A 25,246-nucleotide genomic window follows, 5' to 3' on the forward strand; every position below is an offset into this window, starting at 1 on the left:
GAAAAAAAGGGGGCTATCCCTAAGAAATTTTAACAACTCTACCTACATGTAGATAGTACCTCAAATAACCGGTGCCCCCGCACATTGACACTGTATCGGTACCCACCTGTATATAGTCTTGCTATTGTTATTTCACTGCTGCTCTTAATTACTTGTTACTTTTATCTGTTATTCTTATCTATATTTTTTTAAACTGCATTGTTGGTTAGGGGCTCATAAGTAAGCATTTCACTGTAAGGTGTATTCGGCGCATGTGACTAATAATTGATTTGATTTGATTTGAAATAAATGCTTCACAGAGTTCAAGTAACAGACACATCTCAACATCAACTGTTCAGAGGAGACCATGGTGAAATTGTTGCAAAGAAACCACTTCTAAAAGGACACCAATAATAAGAAGAGACTTGCTTGGGCTAAGAAACACGAGCAATGTACATTAGACCAGTGGACATTTGGTCTGGAGCACCTGGAGTCCAAATTTGAGATTTTTGGTTCTAACCGCCATGTCTTTGTGAGATGCGACGTGGATGAACGGATCATTTCCGCATGTGTATTTCCCACTGTAAAGCATAGAGGAGGAGGTGTTATTGTGTAGGGGTGCTTTGCTGGTGACACTCAAGGCACACTTTACCAGCATGGCTACCACAGCATTCTTCAGCAATACGCCATCCCATCTGGTTTGGGCTTAGTGGGACAATCATTTGTTTTTCAACAGGACAATGACCCAACACAACACCAAGCTGTGTAAGGGCTATTTTATCAAGAAGGAGAGTGATGGAGTGTTGCATCAGATGACCTGGCCTTCACAATCCCCCTACCTCAACCAAATTGAGATGGTTTGGGATGAGTCGGACTGCAGAGTGAAGGAAAATCCGCCAACAAGTGCTCAGCACATGTGGGAACTCCTTCAAGACGGTTGGAAAAGCATTCCAGCTGAAGCTAGTAGAGAGAATGCCAAGAGTCTGCAAGCTGTCATCAAGGTAAAGGGTGGCTATTTGAAGAATCTCAGTTAAAAAATATATTTTGATTTGTTTAACACTGGGTTTGCAAAACAGAAGAATTTCTGCACAAACTCTCCAAAACCGTCTCATCTGTGTGCTTGTCATCCTCACCAGGGTCTTGACCTGACTGCAGTTTGGCGTCGTAACCGACTTCAGTGGGCAGATGCTCACCTTCGATGGCCACTGGCACACTCACCACTGGTCAGTAACCGAAAGGTCGCTGGCTGACTAGGTGAAAAATCTGTCATTGTGCCCTTGAGCAAGGCAGTTAACCCTCATGGTTCCTGTAAATTGCACTGGATTAGACCATCTGCTAAATGACAAAAATGTCAAATGATAAGTGTGTGAATCATGAATCCTGAATCCTGGTTTCAGCTGTACCAGGCAGATGGCAGAGAGCATGTGTGGTGTCGGTTGGGCGAGTAGTTTTCTGATTTCATTGTTGTGAACAGAGTGCCCTATGGTGGCGGTTGGGGTTATGGTATGGGCAGAGAATGAATAGAATTGCACTTTATCAATGACAATTTGAATGCATAAACATACCGTGATGAGATCCTGAGGACCATTGTCGTGCCATTCATCTGCCACCATCACCTCATATTAATGCACGACTCCATATCGCAAGGATCTGTACACACTTCCTGGAAGCTGAAAATGTCCCAGTTCTTCCATGGCCTGCATACTCACCAAACATGTCACCAATTGAGAATGTTTGCGATGCTCTGGATTGAATTGTTCTACAGAGTTTTTAAGTTCCCGCCAATATCCAGCAACTTCGCACAGCCATTGAAGAGGTGTGGGACAACATTCCACAAGCCACAAGCCACAATCAACAGCCTGATCAACTCTATGCAAAGATGTGTCACGCTGCATGAGGCAAATGGTGGTCACACCAGATAATGACTGGTTTTCTGATCCACGCACCTACCTTATTTTAATGTACACAATATATACAAAAGTATGTGCACACCCCTTCAAATTAGTAGATGTGGTTATTTCAGCCACATCCGTTGCTGCCAGGTGTATAAAAATAGAGCACACAGCGATGCAATCTCCATAGACAAACTTTGGCTGTAGAATGACATTACTAAAAAGCTCAGTGACTTTCAATGTGACACCGTCATAGGACACTTTGTGGAACCGTCATAAGCCACTTTTCCAACAAGTCAGTTCGTAAAATTTCTACCCTTCTAGAGCTACCCTGGTCAACTGTAAGTGCTGTTGTGAAGTGGAAACGTCTAGGGGCAACAACGTCTCAGCCGCGAAGTGATAGGCCACACAAGCTCACAGAACGGGATCGTCGAGTGCTGAAACGTGCAGCACATAAAAGTAGTCTGTCCTCAATTGCAACCCTCACTACCGAGTTCCAAACTGTCCCTGGAAGCAACGTCTGTCACGCCCTGACCTTAGAGATCATTTTTATGTCTCTATTTGTTTTGGTCAGGGTGTTATTTGGGGTGGGTATTCCATGTTCTATTATTTGTATTTCTATGTTTTAGCAGGGTAGGGTTCTCAATCAGGGACAGCTGTCTATCGTTGTCTCTGATTGAGAACCATACTTAGGTAGCCCTTTTTTTTGTGTGTCTTTGTGGGAAGTTGACTTTGTTTATGGAACATAGCCTTTAGCTTCACGGTTTGTTTTGTAGTGTTTATTGTTTTGTTCGGCCTCTTTTCTAAATAAAATAATATGTACGCTCACAACACTGCACCTTGGTCTTCTTCATTTAACGGCTGTGACAGAACTTCCCACCACCAAAAGACCAAGCAGCGTGATCAGGAGGAGAGGACACGACGGAAACCTGAGAGGCAGCACCAAAATATATATTTTTTGGGGGGACGGGGGGCAGATGACGTGGGCGTCGGTGTTGAGGGGTGAGTCCGAGACCGAGGAGGAATTCTTGGACCGTTTGAGTGAAGAGTGGTTGGCAGTGGAGAGGAACGAAAGAGTTTGGAGGGGTTGGAGTGTGGAGCAAGACAGTTGCTTTGAGGAGCATGTGACCCTTCAGGCACCATGCTTTGCGGTTACACGTACTGTGTCGCCGGTACGCATCCACAGCCCAGTGCATCCTGTGCCAGCTCCACGCACCCGGTCTCCTGTATGTCTGCCCAGCCTGGTGAGTCCTGTGCCTGCTACCAGAGCCAGGCCTCCTGTGTGTCTCTCCCCTCCATCCATGGCACGAAGCCTCCAGTAATGATCCATGGCACGAAGCCTCCGGTGATGATCCATGGCACGAAGCCTCCGGTGATGATCCATGGCACGAAGCCTCCAGTGATGATCCATGGCATGAAGCCTCCAGTGATGATCCATGGCATGAAGCCTCCCGTGATGATCCATGGCACGAAGCCTCCAGTGAGTAGTCATGGCACGAAGCCTCCAGCGACATCCTTCAGTCCGGAGCCTCCAGCGATGGTCTCCAGCCTGGAGCCTCCAGCGATGGTCTCCAGCCTGGAGCCTCCAATGTGGGGTGAGCCAGTGGTGGAGCGGGGTCTGTGTCCTGCACCTGAGCCTATGTCTCTATTTGGTTTGGTCAGGGTGTGATTTGGGGTGGGTATTCTATGTTATTTTCTTTGTTTTTCTATGTTTTGGCTGGGTAGGGTTCTCAATCAGGGACAGCTGTCTATTGTTGTCTCTGATTGAGAACCATACTTAGGTAGCCCTTTTCCCACCTGTCTTTGTGGGAAGTTGACTTTGTTTATGGCACATAGTCTTTAGCTTCACATTTTTTTTGTAGTGTTTATTGTTTTGTTCGGCGTCTTTTCTAAATAAAAGAATATGTATGCTCACCATGCTGCTCCTTGGTCCTCTTCATTCAACGGCTGTGACAACGTCAGCACAAGAACTGTTGGTCAGGAGTTTCATGTAATGGGTTTCCATGGCCGGGCAGCCGGACACAAGCCTAAGATCACCATGCGCAATTCCAAGCATTGGTTGGAGTGGTGTAAAGCTTGCCACCATTGGAATCTGGAGCAGTGGAAACGTGTTCTCTGGAGTGATGAATTACGCTTCACCATCTGGCAGTCCGACAGACGAATCTGGGTTTGGTGGATGCCAGGAGAGCGCTACCTGCCCGAATTCATGGTGACAACTGTAAAGTTTGGAGAAGGAATAATGGTCTGTGGCTGAGTAGTGTGCATTCCGACCCAGCCAGTGTTGGTTTGCGATGGGTGAAATTGATTAATAGTTTCAAATTGTTCATCACTGCTTCAGGAGTCTAAGATGCAGCACGAAAACAAGCTCTTTTATTGCACTTGGGAGGCTCGGATGTGGAGAATATATTCACCACGTTAGATGACATGGGGGAAGACTATGAGATCACGTTGACAAAGCTAAACGAGTACTTCACTCCACAAAAAACATTCCCTACGAGAGACATTTGTTTCGGCAAGCTGAAGAAGTGCAGGGGGAATCAAAGCAGTTGGCTGCTACATGTGATAATGGAGAGTTCAAAGACAATTTCAAAAGGGACCAAGTGATTGACAAGTGTCACTCAAATGTGTTGCTCAAGCGGCATCTGAGTGAGAGGGACCTCACTCTTACCGCTCTAATGGATATAGCAAGAGCAATGTAGGCTGTGGATCAGCTCACTGCCAGAACGGAAAGACAATGTCAATGCAATTCAGCAGGGGAAAAGTGCATTTAAAACAATCCAGATTTGAATGGAACAAAATGGAAAAAAGGAAAACAAGATTTTCTTCATCCAACAAGGGCAAGTCATCTAATGATGACCAAGCTGTCAATTGCTTCAGATGTGGCCAGGAGGGCTGCATGATTTACAACTGTCCCATTGACGGGACGCCGATCCTTAATTAAAGCTCCCCTGAATTATTTCAACATTTTGTTAAAAATCGCGCAACATTTCAACGTCCTGCTACTCATGCCAGGAATATAGTATATGCATAGGATTAGTATGTGTGGATATAAAACACTCTGAAGTTTCTAAAACTGGTTAAATAATGTCTGTGACTGTAACAGAACGTGAACAGCAAGCGAAATCCCAAGAAAAACCTGGTCACAAAAACCACAGAAAATTATTAATCCGCCAGTCTCTGGATTGTTTATTGCAAGCAAAAATATATAATGGTGAGCTTGCAGTTCCTACAACTTCCACACGATGTCGCCAATACTGGCATTTTCATTGGTTTAAATCATTTGTGGAATGAGAAGTAGATCCTTCCTTTCGTCCAGTATACAAGAAGAGACTTTTGGGAGAGAGAGAAAGGACAACGTTTTCTAGAGTAGCTGCTATTGAATACAGATCGCCCAGTGATCAATTTGATCGATTTTTAACGTTTACAAATACCTAAAGTTGGGTTACAAAAGTAGTTTGAAGTGTTTTGTCAAAGAATATAGGCAACTTATTTAATTTTAAAAAATGCTTTTCCATGGATCAGACGGGCTATATAAATTGACATTTTGGGTATACATGGTCGGATTTAATCGGGAAAAAGACCCAATTGTGATGTTTATGGGACATATAGGAGTGCCAACAAAGAAGCTCATCAAAGGTAATGAATGTTTTATATTTTATTTCTCCGTTTTGTGTAGCGCCGGCTACGCTAATTATTTTGTTTACGTCCCCTTCAGGTATTTTGGGGTGTTGCATGCTATCAGATAATAGCTTCTCATGCTTTTGCCGAAAAGCATTTTAAAAATCTGACATGTTGGCTAGATTCACAACGAGTGTAGCTTTAATTCAGTACCCTGCATGTGTGTTTTAATGAAAGTTTGAGTTTTATCGAGTACTATTAGCATTTGGCATTGCGCACTTCCATTTCCTGTTGACTAGGTGGGACGCTAGCGTCTCACATGTCTCTAAGAGGTTAAATTAAGAAGTTTTAAGTACCCTAATACGTAAATAAATTATACTATTCTCCGTCTTAAATTGTATGTTCATTACCGAAGATAAATAACAAAGAATGTGCTTCATCTACGAGCATGGAAACACTACAGCCAAAATGGGAGCCACTGACATGCAGTGCCTTAGACCACTGCACCACTCGGGAGACATGAACAATATGACCAATGTATTTTTTCCTGCTAATAGCCCATTTTATTTAGATTAACAGCTCGTTTTTGAATGGTAACTGTGTTGGGTGGAGTTTGGGGTGGGTGAGAAGTTCTGGAAAGGTGTGACATTCAGGTTACAACAGGCCGTACAGTAGGCTACAATACTGTAAGGTAGGCCTAATAATAATAAAAACAATGCTTAAATAAATCGACTGCTGGTATTTACTGTATGCTGCACATTTTTACATTGTATTCCATTTCCAGCTAGACTTTTCAAGCGATCGACTCACTAATGGATGAAGATGCGCCTGGAAAAGGCCATCAAAATTGCTACAGCAAAAAGGAAGAAGATCAAGCAAGCCGAGTCCCAACCATCCCCTCAAACTCCTTGAGTGGGGGGCAATTTCTCACCAGGGACCAGGCCCTTATTTGATTTTGGATGGTAAGTTTAGCTATATACAAAGCAAAAGGTCCAGTGGTTCCTCTTTTAAAAGTTGAGTCATTACTGCAGCCACAGAATTCTATGGATAATTCTATTTATTGGACAAGGACATCCCTGCCAGCCAAACCCTCCCCTAAGCTGCATGACTCTGGGTCAATTGTGCACCGCCTTGTCAGAAGAGGAATGGAAATGTCAGTGTGAACCGACGACCTGACAAACCCGCCAGGTATGTTGACTGTCGGAGGTGGAGTTCCATAACTCACAGGTGTGTTTGGCATGGATTGTTACTCCATCTCGTTCCTTGCCCTCTTCAACGCGTCATTCGCCTGACTCTCTGCCAATGCTGCCTGACTTTCTGCCAATGACAAGTGAATCTCTGCCAATACCGCCAGGCAACTACACATAAAGAAGATCCCACAAAAAAAACAGTGGGGCAATGGCTGCCTAAATATGATCCCCAATCAGAGACAACGCTAAACAGCTGCCTCTGATTGGTAACCATACCAGGCCAACATAGAAATAAAACAACCTAGATTACCCACCCTAGTCACACCCCAACCTAACCAAACTAGAGAATAAAAAGGCTCTCTATGGTCAGGGCGTGACAGTACCCCACCCCCAAAGGTGCGGACTCTGGCCGCAAAACCTGACTCTATAGGTGAGGGTCCGGGTGGGCATCTTGAGTCGTGGCGGCTCCGTTACGGGGCGAAGTACCCACTACGCTCGCGGATCTGCCAGCAGACCACGGGTCCGGCCATGGAACCAGGTAGAACGACGTGCCCGGACTGGGCCTCGGCGCAGAGGAGGGCCCCGGCCATGGAGCTGGGTTGAACGCCACACCTGGACTGGGCACCAGCACAGAGGAAGGCTCAGGCCATGGAGCTGAGTTGGCCGCCGTGCCTGGATTGGGCACCGGTGCAGGGGAAGGCTCCGGCCTTGGAGCTAGACTGGACACCGTGCCTGGACTGGGCACCGGCGCAGAGGGAGGCTCCTGCCATGGAGCGGGACAGGACGCCGTGCCTGGACTGGACATTGGTGCAGAGGAAGGCTCCGGCCTTGAGTCACTCAGCTTTATGTTGGTGCAGACATCACTTGCTTATATTCAGTCAACACATATATCTTAAGAATATCATGGAATATAATTGAACATTTTCTTTTCTCTTAGAATAAAAACCTTAGTGTAACAACAGTTTTAGTAAGTAATACCAACGAGTAGAAACAAAAAATTAAGTGTATTTTCTGGTTGTTCGGGTGCAGAACAGAGAAATAGCAAAGATAAATTGTTCTAAATTCAATCACCATCTAAAATGCATATTAATTACTTAAAAATCATACAATGTGATTTTCTGGATTTTTGTTTTAGATTCCGTCTCTCACAGATGAAGTGTACCTATGATAAAAAATGCTTTGTAAGTAGGAAAACCTGCAAAATCAGCAGTGTTTCAAATACTTGTTCTCCCCACTGGATCCTGACGCTGCATTCATTGTAGCTGGGGATTTTAACAAGTCTAATTTGAAAACAAGACTACCTAAATTCTATCAGCATATCGATTGTGCTACCAGGGCTGGTAAAACCCTGGATCATTGTTATTCTAACTTCCGCGACGCATATAAGGCCCCAGCCTATAGACAGAAACTTAAACAAGAAGCTGCCGCTGATTCCATGCTTCAAGATTGCTTTGATCACGTGGATTGGGATATGTTCCGGATTGGGATATGTTCCCCATGCGTCAAACAGACGAACACGCTGATTCGGTGAGAGAGTTCATTAGCAAGTACATTGGCAATGGCATACCCACAGCAACTATTAAAACATTCCCTAACCAGAAACCGTGGATTGATGGCAGCATTCGCGCGAAACTAAAAGAACAAACCACTGCTTTTAACCAGGGCAAGTTGACCAGAAACATGACCAAATACAAACAGTGTAGCTATTCCCTCCGCAAGGCAATCAAACATGCTAAGCGTCAGTATATAGACACAGTAGAGTCGCAATTCAACGGCCCAGACACGAGGTATGTGGCAGGGTCTACAGTCAATCACAGATTACATAAAGAAAACGAGCCCCGTCGTGGACCAGGATGTCTTGCTCCCAGACAGACTAAACAATTTCTTTGCTCGCTTTGAGGACAATACAGTGCCACTGAAATGGCCCGCTACCAAAACCTGCAGACTCTCCTTCACTGCAGCCGACGTGAGTAAAACATTTAAACGTGTTAACCCGCGCAAGGCTGCAGGCCCAGACGGCATCCCCAGCAACGTCCTCAGAGCATGCGCAAACCAGCTGGCTGCTGTGTTTACGGACATATTCAATCAATCCTTATCCCAGTCTGCTGTTCCCACATGCTTCAAGAGGGCCACCATTGTTCCTGTTCCCAAGAAAGCTAAGGTAACTGAGCTAATTGACTACCGTCATCACCTCCGTCATCATGAAGTGCTTTGAGAGACTAGTCAAGGACCATATCACCTCCACCCTACCTGACACCCTAGACCCACTCCAATTTGCTTACCGCCCAAATAGGTCCACAGATTACGCAATCGCAACCACACTGCACACTGCCCTAACCCATTTGGACAAGAGGAATACCTATATGAGAATGCTGTTCACCGACTACAGCTCAGCATTTAACACCATAGTACCCTCCAAACTCATCATCAAGCTCGGGACCCTGGGTCTCGACCCCGCCCTGTGCAACTGGGTACTGGACTTCCTGACGGGCCGCCCGCAGGTGGTGAGGGTAGGTAACAACCTCTCCACCCCGCTGATCCTCAACACTGGGGCCCCACAAGGGTAAGTTCTGAGCCCTCTCCTGTACTCCCTGTTCACCCACGATTGCGTGGCCATGCACGCCTCCAACTCAATCATCAAGTTTGCAGACGACACTACAGTGGTAGGTTTGATTACCAACAATGACGAGACGGCCTACAGGGAGGAGGTGAGGGCCCTCCAAGTGTGGAAGGAAAATAACCTCACACTCAACGTCAACAAAACAAAGAGATGATCGTGGACTTCAGGAAACAGCAAAGGGAGCATCCCCTATCCACATTGATGGGACTGTAGTGGAGAGGGTAGAAAGTTTTAAGTTCCTGTTAGGAATATTATGAATAATGACTAAACAATATCTACATTTTAAATAGAACGATAACTAATGAAACTTATACTCTGTTTTATTATATCTGATTAATCAATATTAATTCATAAGGAAGGGATTATGGAGCATGAAACAGGGGGTAATTAAATAAAATAAATACCATTCCAGCCAGGTTGGAGAAGACTGGAATTGTGGGTTTTTAAGTAAGCAGAAAGGGTTGTTAACCTTTGGTTGAACCGACTCAACTTAGCTCTGGGTTGTTTAGATGAGGCAGTGTGTGTTTTCTTAGGTTTTCCATTAGCTGGAACTGTCTGCTGAATGGTGATGGATGAAAACGTCAGAAGTTTTATCTTGATTTAACTGTGTGTCTGGAGTGAGAGAGCGAAGGGGTGGGAATAAACTTCTCAACTTTGTTGTGTCCTAGTTGATCGGAGGAAAAATGTTTTAAAACCTATGGCGTCATATTTTGTATATGAACTGTTGTTCTTGGTTACATGGAAGCACGCTCCGAGAATAAATACTATTATCTAATTTTGAAAAACAAAGAATCTTTCATATTCTCATAAAATAGACTAACTGAATTCAATTAATTCAAACATATTGGAATTATGAAATTACATTAACAGTTCCTCGGTGTACACATCACGGACAAACTGAATTGGTCCACCCACACAGACAGCGTGGTGAAGAAGGCGCAACAGTGCCTCTTCAACCTCAGGAGGATGAAGAAATTCGGCTTGTCACCAAAAGCTCTCACAAAATTTTACAGATGCACAATCGAGAGCATCCTGTTGGGCTGTATCACCGCCTGGTACGGCAACTGCTCCGCCCAGAACAGTAAGGCTCTCCAGAGGGTAGTGAGGTCTGCACAACGCATCACCGGGGGCAAACTACCTGCCCTCCAGGACACCTACACCAACCGATGTCACAGGAAGGTCATAAAGATCATCAAGGACAACAACCACCCAAGCCACTGCCTGTTCACGCCTCTATCATCCAGAAGGCGAGGTCAGTACAGGTGCAACAAAGCAGTGACCGAGAGACTGAAAAACAGCTTCTATCTGAAGGCCATCAGACTGTTAAACAGCCACCACTAACATGTGAAAAATGTATCACTAGCCACTTTAAACAATGGCACTTAATATAATGTTTACATACCCTACATTACTCATCTCATACTGTACTCTATACCACCTACTGCATCTTGCCATCTTTATCATATCAAATGAAAAAATATATAAAAAAATATATAGCCCTTCGTACATCAGCTGATATCTCAAAGTGCTGTACAGAAACCCAGCCTAAAACCCCAAACAGCAAGCAATGCAGGTGTAGAAGCACGGTGGCTAGGAAAAACTCCCAAGAAAGGTCAAAACCTAGGAAGAAACCTAGAGGAACCAGGCTATGTGGGGTGACCAGTCCTCTTCTGGCCGTGCCGGGTGGAGATTATAACAGAACATGGCCAAGATGTTCAAATGTTCATAAATGACCAGCATGGTCAAATAATAATAATCACAGGCAGAACAGTTGAAACTGGAGCAGAAGCACGGCCAGGTGGACTGGGGACAGCAAGGAGTCATCATGCCAGGTAGTCCTGAGGCATGGTCCTAGTGCTTAGGTCCTCCGAGAGAGAGAAAGAAAGAGAGAAAGAGAGATTTAGAGAGAGCATACTTAAATTCACACAGGACACCGGATAAGACAGGAGAAGTACTCCAGATATAACAAACTGACCCTAGCCCCCCGACACATAAACTACTGCAGTATAAATACTGGAGGCTGAGACAGGAGGGGTCAGGTGTCACTGTGGCCCCATCCGATGATTCCCCCGGACAGGGCCAAACAGGAAGGATATAACCCCACCCACTTTGCCAAAGCACAGCCCCCACACCGCTAGAGGGATATCTTCAACCATCCTGAGAGAAGGCCGAGTATAGCCCACAAAGACCCAGACAGGACGATCACATCAGTGACTCAACCCACTCAAGTGACGCACCCCTCCTAGGGACGGCATGAAAGAGCACCAGTAAGCCAGTAAGTGACTCAGGCCCTGTAATAGGGTTAGAGGCATAGAATCCCAGTGGAAAGAGGGGAACCGGCCAGGCAGAGACAGCAAGGGCAGTTAGTTGCTCCAGAGACTTTCCGTTCACCTTCACACTACTGGGCAAGACTACACTCAATCATATGACCCACTGAAGAGATGAGTCTTCAGTAAAGACTTAAAGTTTGAGACCGAGTTTGCGTCTCTCACATGGGTAGGCAGACCATTCCATAAAAATGGAGCTCTATAGGAGAAAGCCCTGCCTCCAGCTGTTTGCTTAGAAATTCTAGGGACAATTAGGAGGCCTGGGTCTTGTGACCGTAGCATACGTGTAGGTATATACGGCAGGACCAAATCAGAGAGATAGGTAGGAGCAAGCCCATGTAATGCTTTGTAGGTTAGCAGTAAAACCTTGAAATCAGCCCTTGCCTTGACAGGAAGCCAGTGTAGGGAGGCTAGCACTGGAGGAATATGATCAAATTTTTTGGTTCTAGTCAGCAGCCGTATTTAGCACTAACTGAAGTTTATGTAATACATGTATCGCTAGCCACTTTAAACAATGCCACTTAATATAATGTTTACATACCCTACACTACTCATTTCATATGTATATACTGTTCTCAATACCATCTACTGCATCTTGCCTATTCATTTGTCTTTATGTACATATTCTTCATCCCTTTACACCTTTGTGTATAAGGTAGCTGTTGTGAATTTGTTAGGTTAGATTACTCGTTGGTTATTACTGCATTGCCGGAACTGGAAGCACAAGCATTTAGCTACACTCGCATTAACATCTGCTAACCATGTGAATGTGACAAATAAAATTTGATTTGAATTGATTTGATTTAGAGACACATTAGCGTTTTGAGACCCAAAAGCATAATCAGAGTTCTAACTCCCCCTTGCGCTGGTCTGGAGCAATGAAGCAGTGACGCAGGCTACCGTACTAAACCACTAAGTCCCACAGCATAATCTCAAAACTTTTAGTTGAACAATTAATATTATTTATTGTTCTATTATTTTATTATCCAGTTCTGAAGACGGTAGAGTGCTTCTATTCAGCCCATGATGTAGACCTATAACCTAACTCACTACTGTAAGACCGTTCTTCATCAGACAGTCACTGGACACTGCTCCATCATGTGACACGTACACACACGCACGCACGCACACACACACACACACACAAATGCAAGGTAACGACACACCTCAACACCGTAGAGGTAGAACAGATGTGCTGACAGAAAACATCTTTGTATCAGATCAGGGTTGTGTACATTAGGGCACACAAACTGAAACGTTATTTAACATTTTTCAATGGAAATGCAAAGTAATATATCTTATTGCACAAGTCCAGGTAGTCCCCTTCTGTTTCGGTCTGTTTTCCTCCGTTTGGTGCCTAATGAACACGACCATGCTGAATCGTATAATAATAATAATAATCCATTTATTTTACATAGCATTAAAATGTTCCATTAAAAGTTGAATCTCAACGTCGCTTTAAAAACAATTGAACAAAAAAATGGAGAGATCTGGCAGTGGCGACTCAGGTAATGGGTAGAGGGGAGTGGGGGAAGGCGGAGGAGGGGAGAGGAGACTCAAATCTGATTACTGATACCTGTGAGGAAGAGAGGAAAAAGGATTGTAGGAGGGTGAGTCAGAGGAGGAGGCATGTGGGTTGATGGAGCAGGAGAGGAACTTGAGGCTCAAACAAACCTTCGACTGATGGAGAGAAACAAGAGAAATTACAGAGAGGGAAGAGAGGAGAGGGGGGACCTGAGTTACTGTACTAGCAGTTGGGTTGGGGAGACGTGGGGTGCTATTAATGTCCACTGGTGGAATTCCAGACATTTTCTATGTTTTGTTTTGTTTATTTGTTTGTTTTGTTGTTTACAGGATGTACTTGAATGCAGCCGTTTTGCATGTAATTGAAGTTGTAACAGAGATTGACTCTGCGGGGAATAAATAGCACATGTATTAGTACTACAATTGATATTTAAGGTATTATACTGTATTATACTGTCCATTGCCATGTTAAGGTTTGGCAATATTCAAAAAATAATATTTGTGCTGCTATTGGAACAATAATATTGAAACAAAAGTTAATTAATGAATTTATTTTGTTGGATCATCTTTTTCTTGGAGTATCAATAGGGTGGTAAATTGAAATGCTCTCATATACTAATGTACCTGTCTCACGACTTCCGGCTAAGGTGGATCCTCTCCTTGTTCGGGCGGCACTCGGCGGTCTTATTGCTGGCAACGCTAGTCTCAATTCCCTCATTACATGTTGTGTACTTAAACCTCTGTTCCCCCCATGTCTTTGTGCGGAATTGTTTATTGTAAGTGCATGTGCACGTTTTCTCTGGTCATCGACAGGTTTTGTACCCATTTTGTTTGTTGTTCTGGTTTCCGGTGGTTTTATGAATACAACTGCTCCGTTGATTACCCAGTTTTGCCTGACTTCCCTGCCACCAGTTACGCACTCTCTTACAACCTGCTCTCCTATCTACAACATTTTTCCTGTTTGTTTTTTAAGGCTGTTGAACAACTTCATTTTCTAAAGCCACGGGTAAGATTGTGGAGAAATGTTCCTACATCGTAATATCTGACTAAATCAAGCCTGATCTACCTCTGTACCTGTCAGTTAGTGTAGATAGAAATGTGTAGCTACATGCCAGCTTTTGTACACTCACTCAGTCATGTTGACTGTGCATGTCATAATGATGGAATAAATCTCTCAAGTGTAATCATGTGTACTGTATTTCATTTTTTCTAATTGTAGTGAGAATCCAATTTTCTAATGTTATAGTCCCAACCACATACTTATACTTTGTAGAACATTTATAATAGCTTTTCTTTTATATCAGTTCAACCTCTTTCTACTACACACAGAGCAGTAGCAGGTCGCAGGGGCTCTTCACATCACACCTGCCTTTTACAACCTTACAACCCATATTAACTATTATGTAAATTGTACTACCAATGATATAACAATATACAGATATTGTTTCGTGTATGCATACATGGGGTAAATACAGTATATTGGTTCGTCCAAAATACACCAAAAACTATTTTGGAATTAAAGATTGATTGCTTTATAGTCCTTTGAGCTCACTTGTGGATTTTATTTTGGAGCATATTTTTCCCTGTGTAGAAACTAAGCTCGAGAAAAACACGTGGCCCAATTCCAAACAATAAACAGACTTGTAGAAATATCATTGGCTATTTTTCACAACCGTTTCAGGGGAGGCATCAATCGAAGAAAGAGAGAGAGTGCGCGTCCTCGGTGGCGCTGGTCATGGTGTTGAAATGCCTAACTGTGTCGTGTGGGGTTTCGGCTTGTGGGTAGTCAATAGGCTTACTACTTAGTCTTAGGTCAAAAGTCGTAGTATAATTCTTTAAGTCATCATCAGTCGAAACAAACAAGCTCAGAAACTGCTCCTCTTGTCATCATCCTTAATCTCAATTCTTCACTTTAAGTGGGTAACAGTGGAGTGACAGAGAGAGCTGTAGCTTTTACACTGACAGACTTCATTTGATAAAGAGTGTCCTTAATGACGCACACATGCACACACACAAAGGGGTTCTTTGGCGTTCCTTATACAACGGTTGGGTCTAATCCTGAATTCGATAAAAGCCATTCCAGCCGGTGTCTATTCCACAAGTTACCACCGGCTAAATCTATGACGTTAAAATGCTTATTTTCCCTGTTCCATCTGACTGCAATGTCTCATCAGCCCGGGCAGGGAAGTTATAAACTTGATCTCCACTCTAAAAATCATCTAGACATTAATTCACATTTCTTTTTGACTAACATTTAGTTTTCAACAGCAGAGATTTGTATAAACCTTACAGTCTGTCTCTTCGACATTTGCGACATTGTTGGCTAGCTCCTCTGAACAACAGTGTCCTGACGAGAGAGCACATTTTCTATGCCAGGAGAAATTGTGCTTTATTAGCTCATTGTTATGGATGTATCCAAATAAATGTCACTGTTCTTTCTGCACTGTTTGACGTGACTGTAAATTAACCGTAGTTGGCTAGCTAGCAAGCAAGGGATAAGAATCTTTCCAGCCAGTATGGCAATGAAACATTTGGAATGAACGACTGGGTCACACTTACGGAGTGTGATACAAAACATAAAGACTGAACGACTGGGTCGCGTCTCTGGCAACCGAACCAATAGAACAAACGACCAGCCGGCTTGGGTAGCAACCTTATATTTGTTTCGGGACTATAAATTGTGGAAGGATGAAATAGTTTGAAGAAATTCATCAAAATAACGATTTTAATTAAAATATTTCAATCATTATATGAACATATTGGTAACCCGTTGTAAAAGGGATAATGCCCCATATATATCCTCCAAACACCGGCTTCTCGGGCATTATCACTTAAATATAGAACCATTTATTCTAAAAGTGTAAGAACATAAAAACCAACTATTGGAATAAATGTATCAACAGTTATTTGATTTCAATTTTCTCCTCGCATTTCACCGCGGTTGTAATAACAATTTTATTTTCAGCAGTGCATAAATTAATTACACACATTTAATAACCAAAATATCATTATATCCCCCTTTAATATCATAAATGCTGTTCACAAGGGAAGCTCTTAATAACGCATGGGCCGTAACTGGCCATTATCCGACTGTAATGATATTACAGACCCAATTACCCATCATTAGACAGGCTTCTCTGCATCTTATGTGCGTTGATCCAATCCCACCCTCCTCTTCCAAATTTCAGCTGCAGTTTGGAGCCTCATTTCGCCTCTCCATAGAGACTCCGGCGTCTGCGCCGTGTTGTCCCAGATGCGCTTTAAAACTAATTGAAAGGGTCCTGTGGTATATGTTTATCTGCAGAAGCTATATAAATCGTGGGACCCCTTGCTGTGAAGAAAATCAAAATTCTGGCCGTTGTAAATGTTGTGATATGCCAGCCCCTTGTAAAGTGGACCCGGTAACCCACCTAACGAGCAGACAATCTCAAACTCAACATAGAAGCAACCAAATAAAGAAGTGCACCGGCTGTGTGTATGTGTGTGTTTATGGTCAGGGAATAACCACTGGTATAACAGCAGAGTAAACTGCAGGGGGAAAATATTAAAATTTTCAGATAGGCTACCTGGGAGAGTTGTTTCCCACCTGAGTCGGCCCCTGACGCACGCACACGCACGCACACACACACACACACACACACACACACACACACACACACACACACACACACACACACACACCGAGATGGTCCCACTCACAGTGAGAAGACAAAGCCACGGTAATCCGATTAGAACCAATTAGGCGTGAGATTCTAAAGGCAGCAAGAGCTGAAGCCTCAAAACACTGTAGACATCTGGGCACTCCCAGAGAGAGAGGGAGAGCGAGAGAGAGAGGTAGAGTAAAAGGAAAAGGAAGATGAACTCAGAGAGGGATGTTGAGGGGGAAAGAGGGGAGTGAGTAATAACGAGAGTGATAGAGGTTGTAGAGATAGTGGGACAGAGAGAGAGACTGTGACTGGAACTGGAACTGCCGGTTCCTGAGACAAACAGGAAACTTATCGCGCCCTCTCAGCATCCTCTCCTCCTCGCTCCCTGGACCAGCGCAAGACAAATACTCAGCAGGTATATCAGACAACGGGAATATCTATCAGATAGGCCTATCTACCATTTTCTATTATAGATAGGCTACATCTTAATTATATAATTTACAATAATTGATATTACTTTTATTGCAAGAGGCAACTGGGCATTATTTCTGATTTGTCTCTTTAAAACATTTGGTGAATGCTGCCCTGTCTTATCCTAATGGACTATATTGATGAAGATTATTCTCAGCAAATAACTTTGGAGTGAGCACAAGGCTTTCTTGTTATGTGATGTTTTATTCCAATGTTTTATAGCCTAATGGCATGGTTTGTTTACTTATTTTTATAGTTGGTTTATTTGAGTGAAGAGCAGGGAGTTTTGTGGAGTTTCTTTAGTTGATCTACTTTGTCATTTGTAATATCAACACTATAATAATTTCACTGATTACGCCGTTTGACTAATGTCAAATACCCATACAATTATCTGATCTGCAACTGAAATTATTTGGTTTATTTTCAGATTTCTCCATGACATCGGGCTCTTGTCCACACAGAACCACAGATAAACGAAGCCACCTAGAAAACCATAATGTTTTACTTCCACTGTCCCCCTCAGCTGGATGGAGAATGTTGTCGGACTAATACATGTAAGTAAGCTAAACTATAGACTAAAATGCAGCAACTTTTGGCTGAGTCGCCATAGATAAGCTAGAACGTGTTGACAGTGGTTTTATCTGGGAAAAGCAGGCTTATAACTACTTCAGTCTATAACTTCTCTATCTTTGCAATCAAGTTTAAATATCTGTAGCCGAATGCTACCCCTGAATAGGCTGTAAGAAGAGTGGTTTAAGTTGTATGACTCTGCAATCATCTGAAAAACATATTTGTATATATTTCAACGTGGTAAATAAAGTGTGTGTGTGTGTGTGTGTGTGTGTGTGTGTGTGTGTGTGTGTGTGTGTGTGTGTGTGTGTGTGTGTTTGTGTGTGTGTGTGTGTGCGTGTGTGCGTGTGTGTATGTATATATATATATAGCCCCGGGGCTGAGGCAGGTGTGTTGTCCCGTCTGCAGCCACATGTTTTAGTGTCTCTCAGACCGGGACATCAATGTTTTCATGGCTCTAATAACATGAATACACTAGATCATAGTTCGTTTCAATGGGCCATCCTATTTACTCACATCCTAAAAATAAACAACTGCTTAATTAGTATTTTGTTAATTTAAGTGTGTCCACGTCAGGTTTTAAGTGCAAACAAACAAAAATATATTACATTTGTTTATACCGACAAGTATTTTTATTGGAACATTTCTTAGATGATGTTGTTATGTTTCCAGTGAACACCAACGGGTTTGCCAACCATTCGTCAGCAGGTGATTTTGATGACGGCTTTCTGCGGAGAAAACAGCGTAGAAATAGAACAACATTTACACTGCAACAGGTAGCAACCAATTATAAAACTCTGGACTGCTTAGAAATGTAACTCTGTAGACTACATTGTTATAACGAAATGTGTGAACAAAACCATGTGTCAAGCTAGCTAGGCTACACACATTTAATTTTCCATAATAATGTTGATAACGATTATTATGATGATGCTTAACATTATTTCCACCATAAAAATAAAATGTATCACTTCCTTATTGCTTTCAGTTATTTTAGTTAATAGCATTTTGTTAGCATTTTGCCTAGTTAGGCTAGTCATCTTTTGCCTCTAAAAGTAGGCTAGACTACTTACAAAAACAGACATTTTGTAGATATTGTAGATTTCGTTCAAAAAACCATCACACCAAAATATACAATTGTGTGTAGTATTATGAATATGAATAATAAACTCGCATAACATTAAAACAGCATATTCAATTTTCCCCTTTCTCAGTTGGAGGCTTTGGAGGCTGTGTTCACGCAGACTCACTACCCCGATGTTTTCACACGCGAGGAACTGGCCATGAAGATTAACCTGACTGAGGCACGTGTCCAGGTGAGCACACACACAAGGCACTCTGTCATTGTCTTGATACGCCTTAATAATGTATCCACTTCGATCTAAAGTCCCCTGTTTTGGGGACCTGCATGGTTCTGGTACCAGTTCCGACCGACATTTTCACTTATAAATCAATCTGTGGACACCATAAATTGGAATGGCTTGCATAGAGCAGTAGCCGTGATTCTCACAGACACATATATATGGTGTATAGCAGGATGTGAAATCTGACACCACTTGAAGCTGGGATGTTCCTCCTACCATTTAACTGTCCATCAACTCCAGGCTGAACCCTATGTCACAGCCACTATTAACACATATGCCTCTAAACCTTTCATCATAATGCAGTGGAAGAGAGTGATTGCGTTTCTGTAGCACATTCAGAGATCGATGTATGGCCAGTAATCTAAAATAATACTAGATTTTAAACAAAATACACTTTCTGTTTGTCATAGATGGACAAGATTAATATGAGCTGAAAGGTGAGTTGCTACCGAGTTCAGGAAGACAAGCTAGAGCTCTGTGAGATGTTCACAGCTATGGGGGTAGATGTTTTGATCAAGAAATACTTTTTCTCTAACAATAAATATACAAATATGTATTTTACAGTTTTTTGGAAGGTGAAATTATAGTTAATCATTTTATAAATGTATTATATTATATTTAGAACATAAATAAGTCATTTGAAGTCTTATTCGTACAGTTTTGTTGAATAGGAAATACATCATAAAATATTTCATATTTTCATATTTTTATCAAATATGTACTGTGTACTTGAGTTTGTATCCCCAAAAGTGACTACACACTGGCAATGTATAACTATTTTTTACCAGAAAGGAGAGATTTTAACCTTTCTTGGAGTATGCAGCATTACTAGTTATTGTTTATGGCCCTCTCATGATAAATTATTACTTTTGGGGATTAAGTAGATTACATTTTCGATTACATTTAGTTACATTTAAGACGTTTTAATAACATCAACATATTGGTGAATATGAGATTAAGTTGATTAATCGGTCATTCATAACTAACCAGCGATAATGTTCTTCACTAATTTGTCGACATCTCAAAGGCTAACAAAAAAGACATCATCCATGTGTGTCCATTTCCATGGCTCGTAAAAAAAGATGCATAAGTGATGCTTTTAAAGACAGCAGTAGATAAACATTTTAAGACAGCATTAAGGATGTGCACGCTCGCAGCCACACACACGCACATACACAAACACACCTTAACATTATTTAAAAATGTGTCCATTTATATTCTGCCCCTGCCCTCCACATATGCGTGGTTATAAACTTGTTCAGTTGTAATTTAATTCAGTGTGTCCTGTATGTAATTCCATGCATTCCTGATTTGCTTTTGGGGTTTGTTGTGAGCGCAGATCTAATTGTAGGAAATATAATAGTTAGGCTTTGCTTCCCCTGGGTCATCTTACTATCGCTTAAAGCCGACAGCGCGCTGCATAATAGAATCCCGAGCTGTAAATTAGGGATTGTAAACAAATTATTCTGTTCTAATCCGATTACAGCATTCTTATTATTAAATCTGAACATGAATCGGATGCAGCATACAGGGACATTATTATTAGAAAATAAATGTCCTTTCTGTTGTAGTGTTGGATGGCTTGTCTTTATGTGCATGTCAATGGATTTCCCCCCTCCTTAAAGCAGCAGCCAAATGGAGATTAATGTAGCAATTACCGGCCATTCAGAGGGATGGGATCACGACTCTTAGCTGTAAGGTGCTGTAAGGTGCAGGGGTGAGATAGTAGTCTCACAATGACAGCAAGCCGCCATATTGTTGTCCTGTCACTAAACCAAACTGTTGTCCTTTTCTTTTATATCGACTGAATGCGATTTGTTTTGTTTGGATGCTGACATCATTGTACCTCGGCTCGTCACACAATAGTGACTGTTCTGTCCCGTGTGCAGGTTGCATGCAGTCGTTCCGATTCGCACTCCCGTCCAACCCATTCCATTCACACACATCATGATTAATGCGTGCGCGAGCGCAGTCTTAATCGAATCTGATGTTGTCAAACAATCACTAAATAGGGGAATAAACGACTTAATCACAGTTCTCTCACTCAGGCACCCGACTGTTATTGGGAAGTCATTAAAATATGATAATGAAAAATTGCTCAATTAAATGTTGTTATAGGAAATGACCTTCATTCAATTAGGATATAGTAGTTGGCAGTATGTATCGGGCTGGAGACTATGGGTGGGTGAAGTTTGGGAGAAGTTGCAGTGCAAAGTCATTCAGGCAGAGAGCTTTAGTCCAACACACACACACACATGCATTTTTTTTATACATTGGATAATAAGATATTTAAATCACCATATTTCAGTGCAGAGACATGATTCATGAAATCTGTCCATTTTCTGACCGACTGTATCATACCTTCCACTCCTGGGTCTCTTTTGAAAATTGATTTTATCTCGATGAGACTATACAACACGTCAACATACAAAAGCAGGTATTCATTAGACTACTTTAAATTGCACAAAGGAGAGAGCAACATTTCGTTTTTTCCTCCTCTCCTCCTGTATAGGTGTGGTTCCAGAATCGTAGGGCCAAGTGGAGGAAGACTCAGAGAGGGAGTACAGACCCCGACGGAGGTAAGGAGCAGATTAACGAGGGAGGCACTCCTCCGTCCAGGAGTCTGAACTCCCAGTCTCCTGTGGACCAGAGCAGGAAACAGAAGGAACCTCTGGAGATGCAGCAGAGGTGAGAGAACAGGGATTGGGACATAGATGGGGACAGAGATGAGTTTCTGTGGAGTGTTCCCCTTCAGAGTTAGGCCTCTTCTCCCATTACAAGTTTTTACCAGTGGCCGGTGACGTTGACACTGTTCACTATCATGGGGTATTGAATGCCTGAATTTGGGGATTCTTATTTAGCCACTGTCCATGTTGATGAAATCTCACTCTCCCTGTAATGTTGCATCTGTACCTCATGGCAGCTGTCCACTGTTACTTGGTGCTGAACAACAGATCACAGGAGTCTGAGTGTGCAGCTGTCCATGGTGCTGAAATTGCAGATCACATTTATTTGCTTGTTGTTTACATCGGACCTTCCACACATGATTAATTCACCACAAATGGTAACCCACTCATCTTCCCCTGCTCTCTCCTCCTCACTCCTCTTCACTTTCTTTCAGTTGCAGGATAACCATAATCTCTTATCTCTGCTCTGAGTCATTTTAAACTAACCTCAAACCTCTCTCTCCCCCCAGTATAAACCGAGCAGTAGGTTCTGGTGGGCCGTTCTTCCCATCCTGTCTACCAGGGACCCTCCTAAACTCAGCCACCTATGCCCAGGCGCTGTCGCATGTTGCCACAATGAAGGGTACGCAAGATTCAGAACGTAGCACAGTGTTGCATTGTTGTGTTTCATCACAAAATGGGCAGCTCCTTTTATATACGCTGCGGCATTCAACATACTTTTGTACTACCTGAAATTTGAGATGCTCCATATCATTCCTTCCGCAGCTGTGGGTGCAGTGTTGTCGCTTGATTCCTTGATCTGATCTATGGGCTATATAGGCTATTCATCAAAGTAGTGTATTTTGCATTGATAACCAAATGTAATCTCAGCAACTGTTCAAACAGTAAACCAAACAACAAGAATCCACCCAAAAAACGAGTTTGTTTCGAAGTAATAACTGGCTATTCCAGGCTATTGTGAAATGGTAGAACCTAATGTAGCCAACTAGCTAGACGTGCTTTTTTCTCTGTGAACTAAACACGACGACACTCTATTTTGAGCCGATATTGGAATGAATACACAAGCAGCATATCAAACTGGGATAATGTTTTACACTAAACCGTCAATATAATACATAATATATGACCAAAAGTATGTGGACACCTGTTCGTTGAACATCTCATTCCAAAATAATGGGCAGTCCTCGCTTTGTGCACGGTTGAATTGTCATGCTGGAACAGGAAAGGGCCTTCCCAAAACTGTTGCCACAAAGTTGGAAGTACAGAATCATCTAGAATTGTTGTATTGTATGATGAAGCGTTAAGATTTCCCTTCACTGGAACTAAGGGGCCTAGCCCGAACCATGAAAAACAGCTCCAGAACATTATTCCTCCTCCACCAAACTTTACAGTTGCCACTATGCATTCGGCAGGTAGCGTTCTCCTGGCATCCGCCAAACCCAGATTAATCCGTCGAACTGCCAGATGGTGAAGTGTGAGTCCAATCAAGCCGACGCTTGTCATTGCGCATGGTGATCTTAGGCTTATGTGAGGCTGCTCGGCCATGGAAACCCATTTCATGAAGCTTCAGACGAACAGTTATTGTGCTTACATTGTTTCAAGAGGCAGTTTGGAACTTGGTAGTGAGTGTTGCAACTGAGGACAGCCGATTTCTACAAGTTATGCAGCACTTGGCGGTCCCGTTCCTTGAGCTTGTGTGGCCTACCACTTCGCAGCTCAGCCATTGTTGCTTCTAGATGTTTCTGCTTCACAATAACAGCACTTAAAGTTGACCGGCACAGTTCTAGCTAGGCAGAAATTTGACGCACTGACTTGTTTGAAAGGTGGTATCTTTTGACAATGCCACGTTGAAAGTCACTGAGCTATTCAGTAAGACCATTATCCTGCCAATGTTTGTCTATGGAGATTACATGGCTGTGTGCTAGATTTTATACACCTGTCAGCAACGGGTGTGGCTGAAATAGCTGAATCCACAAATATGAAGGGGTGTCCACATTGTTGTGTATATATAGTGTATATATATATCTGCACGTAGATCGACGGAGAGAAGCTGGTAGTAACCTTAACAGTTGATAAGAGGAGAGAAGGAGGCAGGTGATGGTGATGATGATGATGGTGGTGGTAATGATAGACATACCCTACTGTATTTGTAAGAAACCCTAAAACAATTTCCTGACCCAGACCTGTGTGTTTATTTATGTGTGTGTGTGTGTGTGTGTGTGTGTGTGTGTATAACCAGGAGGTGGTCTGTGCTCTTGCTGTGTTCCTGATCCCATGGGCCTGTCCTTCTTGCCCCCCTACGGTTGTCAGGGTAACCGTACAGCCAGCGTGGCAACCCTGCGGATGAAGGCCCGTGAGCACTCCGAGGCCGTCCTGCAGTCAGCCAACCTGCTGGGGAATGGCCATGGGCATGGCGCTGGAGTAGGAGGCCTGCCCAGAGTCGGGGTATCCGGGGATGGGTTGAAAAGGCCCAGGATGGAACCTGCCCTGGGAGTCATATCTGGATCAGTGTCTGGTGTTTCTGAAGCCGTAGGGGGAGGAGCAGGGGGCGGACTTACTCTCAGCCCAGGCTCCAAGGCCCCGACTCAGGGTAGAGGGTCTGACATGCACCCCCTCTGCCCCAAGGAACCACTGGAGAAAAAGTGAGTGTGTGTGTCTGTGTTCGCTGCCAAGAGGAAACAGACGTACGGACAGTGAGGATGTACAGACAGACGTACGGACTGGGACTTTAACTCCTGTAGTGTGACTGTGCCTGTTGTTATGACCACTTTCCCTCTCCCTACTCCGCCTAAAGCACAAATATGGACCTATTCCTACTGTAACAGGGTGAGGAGTGGGTGCCCAGATATCATACTATATGGATTTAACTATCAAGATATTTATTTGATTGTGATTTATTTATTGTGGGTGAATATTGCTGAATGCCGTGGGCTGTTGCTGAACCTTTATAATGGACTCTATATGGGCTCTTTGTAAGGGATAACTTGAATACATTGTGTGTGTGTTTGTGTATGTGTGTGTTTGTGTGCGTGTGCTTGTGTGTGTGCGTGTGTGAACAGAGACCCTGGCTGATGTGAAACTGAGGCATTTCTCTTTCTCTCTCACCTTGGCTACACACTCCTCCTTGTGTATTATTAGAGTATTGTGTTACAGAACGTCACCAGACAATGTAACATATTATGTTTGTGTTCTTTTGACCACATGTAAAACACAATGTGAAATATTGACGATTCCGTTGTTTCACTGGAGCTATGGTCATTTATTGTTCAGGTTTTTAGGCTAGCTACCAGAGAGAACTGCAACTAATTATTTATTTATCTTGTTTAACTGATAGAGACAGTGCACATGAATCAACAT

At 43.0% G+C, this 25,246-nt stretch overlaps 1 protein-coding gene across 1 annotated transcript; it reads left to right on the forward strand.

Moving 5' to 3' along the window:
* Positions 1-17,764: 17,764 nt before the first annotated feature.
* LOC139381916 (dorsal root ganglia homeobox protein-like) lies at positions 17,765-24,535 on the forward strand. The gene is made up of 6 exons (XM_071125775.1): positions 17,765-17,822; positions 18,511-18,614; positions 19,053-19,154; positions 21,715-21,890; positions 22,399-22,511; positions 24,129-24,535. The coding sequence occupies exons 1-6, from the start codon at positions 17,765-17,767 to the stop codon at positions 24,533-24,535; spliced, it is 960 nt and encodes a 319-aa protein (XP_070981876.1).
* Positions 24,536-25,246: the final 711 nt, after the last annotated feature.

Source organism: Oncorhynchus clarkii, chromosome 23 (assembly GCF_045791955.1).
Source record: "Oncorhynchus clarkii lewisi isolate Uvic-CL-2024 chromosome 23, UVic_Ocla_1.0, whole genome shotgun sequence".
Taxonomy (NCBI): Eukaryota; Metazoa; Chordata; class Actinopteri; order Salmoniformes; family Salmonidae; genus Oncorhynchus; species Oncorhynchus clarkii.